This window comes from Brassica napus, chromosome C3 (genome assembly GCF_020379485.1).
Source record: "Brassica napus cultivar Da-Ae chromosome C3, Da-Ae, whole genome shotgun sequence".
Taxonomy (NCBI): domain Eukaryota; kingdom Viridiplantae; phylum Streptophyta; class Magnoliopsida; order Brassicales; family Brassicaceae; genus Brassica; species Brassica napus.
The window spans coordinates 9,406,050-9,414,962 of record NC_063446.1 but is presented as its reverse complement, the minus strand read 5'-3'; the positions used below and the strand labels follow the sequence as shown (position 1 = coordinate 9,414,962).

General features: G+C 32.8%; 1 protein-coding gene across 1 annotated transcript; it reads right to left on the bottom strand.

Annotated features, from left to right (window-relative positions):
- Positions 1–6,673: 6,673 nt before the first annotated feature.
- On the bottom strand, positions 6,674–8,364 carry LOC106386677. The gene has a single exon (XM_013826492.3). The coding sequence runs from the start codon at positions 7,518–7,520 to the stop codon at positions 6,996–6,998; it is 525 nt and encodes a 174-aa protein (XP_013681946.1). The 5' UTR covers positions 7,521–8,364; the 3' UTR covers positions 6,674–6,995.
- Positions 8,365–8,913: the final 549 nt, after the last annotated feature.

The window sequence follows — 8,913 nt, the reverse complement described above, 5'->3', positions numbered from 1 at the left end:
TTTTTTTCCTTTACTTTTTAGTTTGATGTTAATAAGAGATAAAAAAAGAAGTAACTTTTTTACCAGAAAAGAAATAACTATTTTTGGTAAATGACATGCATTGATGCATATATAATTTCTTTAGAAAATAGCTTGCCATGAATCCTCAAATATATAGTGTATACCCTATACACTGTTCAGAAATTTGCTAGGGGTTATCCTTACGTTCCGGTTGAACCTAGAGCCTAATGAAAAAATGGAGATTAATCCAAGATTAATCAATGATTAATTTTAGGTGTTATTTACTTTTCTAATAAAGTTATAATAATATGTAACTTTATATAAACAAAACAAAAGAAACGCGTTTGGTGTCGTAAAACAACATAATGCTCTTGATTTTATTTCACACACAAACACCATAAAAGTCATCTTCATATTAAGTTATTAACCATTGATTCTAGGCAAAACTCAATATTCGATCGCTTCCATCAGCTATTCTGTTTTCTTTTTTTTTGGCACCTTCAGCTATTCTGTTAAAAGGAAAATTCAAGACAATATATTCGGTATACACTTAGTATCATACTGAACCATTTAAAATTTACCACTTGGTCTAAAGCAGTTACCTAAATAAGTAGTCGGAATTGTTATTTCGAAAATAGCTTGCCATGAATCACAAATGAAAATTTTCTCAAATATCACATTCACAGTACTACTTTTCATGTTTATACTAACCACTTTTACTTTCACTTTTAATTAAAGGTAAAATACATTTATATCATTAGGGTTAATTAATCTAAACTTAAGGTTTAAAGTTGAGGGTGAGATAGGGTTTTTGGAATGTAAAATTTAGGATTCTAATAAATATATAAATAAATACTTAAAAATATAACGTTTTTTAAATAGTTTCTTTTTGATTTTCAAATAAAAATTTTGAAAAAAAAAATTCGAACTTTAAAAAATAAAAATAAATTATAAAAAAGTTCGAATTTGAAAAAGTATAATTCGAAAACATAAAAAAATATAGTTTTAATTTTTTATTTATTTATTTAAATAATGATATATATATATAAAGAACAAAGGTATAAAAGTCTTTTGTCACTTAATGAATAAAATATTTTTGAAAATATCTATTTAATGATAGTAAAGATGAAAAATGGTACCGCGAAAGTGGTAAACATGAAATTTTTCCCCCGCTCCTCCGCCTCAAAACATTAGGAACGGTCCCCTGATGTCATGCGGATTCAAGTTTTAATTAATACGAAACAAAACTAGCAATTTGTTTGTGAAAAACCCAGGACCTCGTAGTCCAGTGGTACTACTTCCTTGGGGAGGGGAGGTCGGCTGTTCGACTCGCGTGGAGGGGAAGGCGTGTCCAGGGCCCGTAAAAAGGTACAGACAAAGTCTGGTGCCGGGCCTAGGTGGTGGACCGCAAGGCCAACACCTGGTTAAATAAAAAAAAAAAAAAAAATTGTTTGTGAAAAGGGTGCTAGACATAAAAAAAATAACAAGAATAGTATTGAATTGTACTTTTAAAAATGGACTAGAGAGAAAGAGAAAAAAATGATGGTTATTTCGAAGATGGGACATAAAAGATGAGAATCCATGTGGAGTCAGCCGAACCAGATGCCCTAGCCAGCTTTCATTTTCTTCTTTTTTTCTTCTATGATTTGTTTCTTTCTTTTTTGGATTGTAGGTTATTTTGAATTTTTAGAAAGAAAATTGCATTGTATAACGTTCAAACAGTTAATAACACACTTGATAGTTAAAAAAAATTGACTGTGATATTTAATGTAATTTGTGATTTTTTTGGATTGTAGGTTGTATACTAAAACATCTTTTACATCCACCGGCTTAATTTTTTCAACTTGTGTTCTCTGTTATTTAACTCCCAAATTTTCTAAATCAATGAAATTGTTGAAAGATTTCTCCAAATCTGAAATCAAATCAATCACAAATTAAAACACAACATCTTCTTAATCTCCATTGCCGATATAACACTCTCCAACATCATCGATGATTTTCTTCTCCATACGGTCATTGTTGCTACCAATATGATTTTCATATTGATTATCACCATTGATGATTAATGATGTCTCATTGTCACCGTGTCTTTTATTTTTTATCACTTGAATGTATGTATCGCCAGCCTGAAAAAGAGAAGAAAGTGAAGAGATGGATTCACCAACTATACTATATTAAGTGAAAGGAAATTATAGTATAATATGTATTCTTTATTGCAACTAGTTATATAAGGTTACTATACTATTTCAAATATAGTCTTCTATTATTATTTTTAAATGGAACAATATGTTATGTTTTCAAATTTATAGTTCTCTTCTTTGCATTTTGTATGATTTTTTTTGTGATTTGAAATTTATTTTGTTCGAATGTTAGAATGTTGGATAAAGGTTAGGAGTCTAGTTCATGGACATCTTTTTCATCAACAAAAACTCTTATTTTTCACATACTATTTTACATTAGTGCTCAACTTTTTTTGTCACGAAAATTCATTTAAATTTAGAAAAAGATAAAACCCAGGAGGGGCAGGTCCAAGACTCTGGGTCCATTACACAATAGAGTTCGCAAGGGCACTCTTTGCCAAAGAGTCTGCTTCGGTGTGTTCTTGCGAGAAATATGAAAGAAAACGATAGAAACAAATACAGAGGAAATTCTCTGGATGTCGTTGATGATTCCCAGAATTTCTTTTCTCCGTGTCTTGTTGTTGATGGCTCCAATGAGTGTGGAGTTGTCGAGGTAGACCCTGAGGTTTTGAAACTCAAGAGTCGCTGCCTCGTAAAGGCTTGCCCTAACCGCTAGCGCCTCTGCAACTAGTGGGGAGTTGACGCAATCCGTTACTGTTGATCCATGTTTTGGACCTGAGTCTAGTGTTCCTTTGAAGATCCAAGCGATTCCTGCTTTGTTCCTTGATTTGTCCCAGGCTGCATCGGTGTTCCAGACAATCGCTTCTATATTCTGTTAATTTTTCTCCTGGGTCGTGAGGCTAACAGGTACTGGGAGAGTCTTCTTCTTCTGATCTTCTTCGATTTGTGATTGATTCCATTCCCTAGCCATTGCTAATCCTTTCGTTGCAATTTCCTCAGGTGATAGCGATCGATTTTCAAAGATCAGTGAGTTTCGGTCCTTCCAGATCACCCAGCAGATCCAAGGGAGGATTGGATGTTGGATCCCTGTCGGGGGGAGACAGATCGTTGTCTTAAAACGAGAGACCACTTTACCAAAGTCTTCTCCCGCAGCTATGTGAACTGCATTCTTGAGAGGTATGTTGTTCCACACTTGTTGAGAGAACGGGCATTCAAAGAAGCAGTGTAAGGCTGTTTCAGTTGATTTGCATCACGGGCAGTTTACTTCCACTCCCATTCCTCTTCTTTGCAGGTTTACTCCTAGGGGAAGTGCGTTTTGGATAATGGACCATAAGAAAGTCCTCAGCTTTGGTGAGTACTTCCCCGACCAAATATCCTTTATCCAATCAAAGCTTTGATCATCTGAATCTCTCCTTCTGTTTATTGCTTGTGAGGCCACGGTGTTGTACCCTGATTTAGTGGAGTAAACTCCAGAGGGAAGTGGCTGCCAGATAAAGATATCCTCTGCTCCTGATCTGCTTGGCTGGATGCACTGGATTTGTGACGCCAATTCAGGTATCAGTTTCTCAATCCTCTGTCTGTTCCATTTGAGTTCCGATGTCAACAGGTCTGAAACCCTTAGGTCTAGGTGTTCTTCTTTGATTGGGCCGTACTGTTTAGTGTCTTCACTAAGAGAGATCCAAGAGTCCTTCCAGAGTCGAGTTGTTTGCCCATTGCCAATGGCCTTACCAACATAATCTTTTAGAAGATCTCTGCCATGTAGTATTCCCCCCCCCCATCCATACATAAGTGCTCAACTAATGTAAACGAAATGGACTCTCTTATACTATTTATAAAGGATCCATACTATGTCTTATACATAAAAAAATAAAATATTACAATATATTGTATAAGTTATATTTGGAATTGAGGTTTAGTGATTAGGGTTTAAGATTTAATAAATACGGGTTGATGTTGGATTTAGTATTTAGGGGCTGGGGTGTGGTTGAAGTTCTATACTATTTTGGCAATATGGAATAGTACACTCAGAAACTTTCAAATGATGCGCTTATGTATTTCAGATTATACAAGTTCATGTCATTCCTTATCTGAGATGGCACCATCTGTTTTAACCATTTATATTTTGTCTACAATGCATATGTATGTGGTTAATAAGTATATGATGTGTGTGGCATTACATGAGGTGATAGCAAATTGTTGTCTTTCATTTTTGTTCATATCTACAACATCTGATACCATCTACTCTTTCTCTTTTTAACTGGTTACTTGCAAAAGATAAGACTATAACTCGATAAAATGAGTGTTAAATGTTAGTAAGTTAATTATGTCAAAATCAGTGTTATATTATTATTTTTTATTCAGAATTTTGTTATACAGCAAATTAAGCTTGATTAATTAAGAAAGAACATGATTAGTGAGAATTTCTCAAACATAAGTCTTTGAAAAACAAAATACATTATTTAATTAATTAGTAGGTGCTCATTAATTAAATAATAATAATAATTAAGTAATATTTATACTCATGTTGAATAATAATATATTCTGTATTTTAATTTCAGAGAATCATGCTCAAAAACCCTCAACTACTCATGTTCTTAACATATAGGTGTCTATCTTGAAATCTTATATTGTAGTCAGTATCAGTAAGTAAATACGTTCTCCCATCAATGTTGTCAAGAAAAAGTTATTTTTATAAATTCCCATTTTAATCAATGTAAATCTTGTGTCAAATCAAAATTCAAGTCCCCATCAAAAGCATAATCTCCCTTATCTTCTTTCTAATCTTTTTTTTTAGCATCTTATCTTCTTTCTAATCGAAAGTCAGATTCTAACACTACTGTTAGGCCTAACTATTGTCAATGCTTTTATTAGTTTCATTGCCCTTGGTGGAGTTGCACCATCAAAACCATATACATTTTCTAAACAGGCAGATCTTGAGATTTAAGAAGCTTTATATATTTTAAGGTAAATTATAATAATGTTTTAAAAAAATCTAGGAACAATACAACGTATATATTATTTCTATAAAATTTAAAGATTAAGTCAACATTTCATTGGGTTTTGCCCATGAATAATCCTCTCCATAGTTAAAATCTGCCAAAAATATTCCAAGAAAACACTAACAGAAAGGGTGCACAAAATCCAGAAGCAAGTTACTATTATTATTATTTCTCATTTATATATATCATTGAGGCCTTTATTAATTTGTCGATATACAGTAAATGTCTTAACATTTCTTTTGGGTTTGGACCAGTGTTGGGCTCGGGTTGAAATTTATGTTTGGGTTTGGTTGTTGAAACCCTTTCTTTTGGGACTGTTTTGTGTAACAAACTTTATCAATAAAATTTTAGATGGCAAAAAAAAAAAAAAAAAAAAGTCTTAACATTTCTTGCCCTTTATATGATTGAACATTTTGTATTATTTGAACCATATGTTTTAAATTTTCAGCTTTAAAACGGTCTTTCGGTTGGTCCACCTACGTGGCTACATCTACATGTGACAACCTGCATGATTGGTCCACTCTTTCTTTAAACCCTTATTAGCCGTCTTAAGTTCACATTATTAATCAAAATAACATGTATACTTAACCACCGAAACTCTAAAACAAAACCAATTGGTCTAAATACGTTGCATAACAGCTGAACATGCAGTTTAAAAAGCTGGTCAAGTTTATAATTGAAATAATTTGTCTCGTACTATGATTCAGTTTCAGTTTTCTTTAAATACCCACATTTTTTTTTTTTTTGAAAAATAAATTCCCACATCTTTCATTATTAGTTACATTAATCTATTCTATTAAAACAGTATGACCAGTTGATAAAGGTTGTGTCCAACTATTATTCTTTCTATTTAAAAGTTTTTTTATTATTATCTTTATTATCTATTCTATTAAAACAGCAGTATGACCAATCAATAAAAGTATGATCCAACTATTTTTTTTATTTAAAGAGTTATTATCTATTAAGTAAATAATATAACTGTAACCCACTAACCCCATATTTCTTTTTGTAAACGAACCCATTAATTCTATATTTTAGAATTAGTTTTGCGCTTTAAAGGTAACATGGTTTCTATTTACATTTGATCACAATTTATAAAACCCATTTTATTTTGTTAAATAGGATTACAAAGAGAAACACAATTACAAAGAAAAGTATAAATATGATTATAAAGAAAAATATAAATATGAAAATTAATGTTTTTTAAAAAATGTAAAACAAAAAATATACCCGCCCTTAAAAAGGCGGGTCATAATCTAGTTAACTATTAATCAGTTCGTCTCAACCCAAATAATTCTTCAGTAAATACTAAATTATTAATTTTTTTAACCCACACGCGATTTTACCATTCCTTTTACTACTTGATTCACGTTACAAAAGCCTCTGTTTTTTTTTTAGAAATTTCGTATGATAGTCATTTTTAAGTTTGTCATAAAAATAGCATTCAATTAAGAAAATGACCAAGATATGTTTTATTTAGACTTAAGGTTTAGATTTAAGGGGTGAAGTTTTGGGGATAAAGTTTCAAATTTAAAAAAAAAAATAAAAAAAAAATTAAAAATTTCAAAATAAAAATGAGTTATTTTGGTCATTTTTGTTAAAACTATTTGTGCCAAAAACTTAAAAAATGCTATTAGAGAGATTTGCCTTTTTTTTTTTTGAAAAAAAACCTCTGTTATGTATAAGGATTATATGATTTTGTCCTCTGCCACGAACGACTGAAGTTAGATCATCAATTTACATATAGATCTCATCCACATTAGTACATTACAAAGTTTTTGTTTTCAACTTCTTACCGAAACAAATTTCTTAAAAAATGAAAATATCCTCACCGGGGATGTTAATAAAATCCGATTTTCGGATTAAAAATTTAAGAAAAAAAAAGACAGAATTATTTTTTTTCTTAAAAAAAACACTAAAAATCCTCAAAGATGCTAGCAAGTTGAGGCTGCCACAGGGACCCCGACCGACTATGTCTCCGGCGGTGACGATTTTCTTTACCGGCCGGACAACATTTCTTCCACGACGACAACATAACATCTTCGAAATATTTCTCACACAACGTCAAATCAAGATCCTTACTAGTACTCACCATATGATGAATCTTGATGTCATTGGCGTTTTCAGGACTCTTTTTCCGACGTTGGGCTTCCTTTTTCTTCTTTGTCTTCTTCTTCTCCGGCAAGGAAGTATCAGGTATAAGAAAATAGATGCTTCCACGCTTAAGCTCAGATTCAGGAGATAAGATCAAGATCTTACGAACAACTCCTTGCGAACATGGTTTGCTTAAGACATGGTTAGGATTCGCCTGAAGGATCTCGCCTGCGGTCATCGTACGAGTTATCTCGTCAACATGGCCGTTGAGATGTACGATTCGGATCAAATCTAAAGCTCCACATGGAAGTACACAAGCTAAACAACACCGTAAACTGTTTCCCATATCTCATTGCTAACAAATCTCTAAAGTTTTCTTAACAGAGCAAAAAAAAGATTGGGAAGTTTAAATTTGTTCTTTGTTGTTCTATGTGTGTTGTCTTTGCGAGGAAGACCACGTTATATATATAAGAGAGCTTGACCAGACGTATACGGATGTTTTATTGACTAAAATGTCCTTACTATGGTATCTATTTTTATATCTATTATTCCACTATAGCGTTGAATCCCTACTTGTCAAATTGATGCATCATGTATCCATAGTGGCAGTGTCAGTGGCTTAGGGTGGAGTCTTAAAGATCAAATGGGCTTAGAATACTTCGGATTACGGGCGTGTAACAGGAGCCTCTTAGCTTTACATGCTGAGATGGAAGAGTTACTTTGGGCAACCTCATGTATGAAAGACAGAAGGATCACTTTGATACGGTTTGAGACGGACTGCTCGAACTTAGTGGATATGACTACAAACCCGATAGACTGGCCAGCATTCGCGACAGAGATCGAGGTGTTCCAGAGGTTACAAGATGATTTCGATGATGTGAGACTATCTCATATTCCTCGGAGTCGGAATGGCCGGGCAGACAGGTTAGCAAAAGATGCAAGAAACAGAGGTTATATTTTCTCCCATATAGATCAAACCCAGGCAGATGAAAATGCTCCTCGGAAGATCGGCTCGTCTGTTCTCCACTTGATCTAGGCTAGATGAATAGACGACCAAAAAAAAAATCGACCTATCCACTATATAACACAACTTTCATGTATAATCTTTTCACTACTAAAAACTACTATAATTTTATCATTTTATGAATAAGTGAAGGTGTTAAACCATATGATTATTTTCGAAACTTATCAGAAAGAAATACTGGCAATTTAGAATTATCCTTTTTTTTTTTGATAAATACTATCGGTTGATCTTGTCGGTTTCGGGAGAAACACATTTAGTGCTAAAGAGTGGACTGGTTATCATACTGTCTGATCCGAGTTTGGAATACCTTTCGACTAATGTCAAGGGGTGAACCGATCATTTATTACGATCCACCATGTAAATCACTTGTGTTGAAGCCCAAACCTAAACTGATCAAGTGATGATAATTTAGTTCCAAAGAAAAATCGAATCCAAAACTGATGTGAGTGCACATCAAGCCCCAAGAAATTGCAACTAAACTACCACCCACCATTTGATTAATTATCCATACCAAACTACCTACTAAATTATACTAAACATATATATGCTTTATCCAGTAATGAATTCATTACAAATAATTGTGGACCCTCAGCATCTTCAGACAATTTGAAATTATAATGTATAATTTATTTTAAAAAGACTGTTTACTTTTAACTTTTTATACGCAAAACGCTGTTACTCTATACTGTATAGATATATAAATACTTATATCGAT

What these genes read in the sequence shown, in the direction of transcription:
- LOC106386677 (XM_013826492.3), bottom strand. Translation starts at nt 7,520, where the DNA reads ATGGGAAACAGTTTACGGTGTTGTTTAGCTTGTGTACTTCCATGTGGA.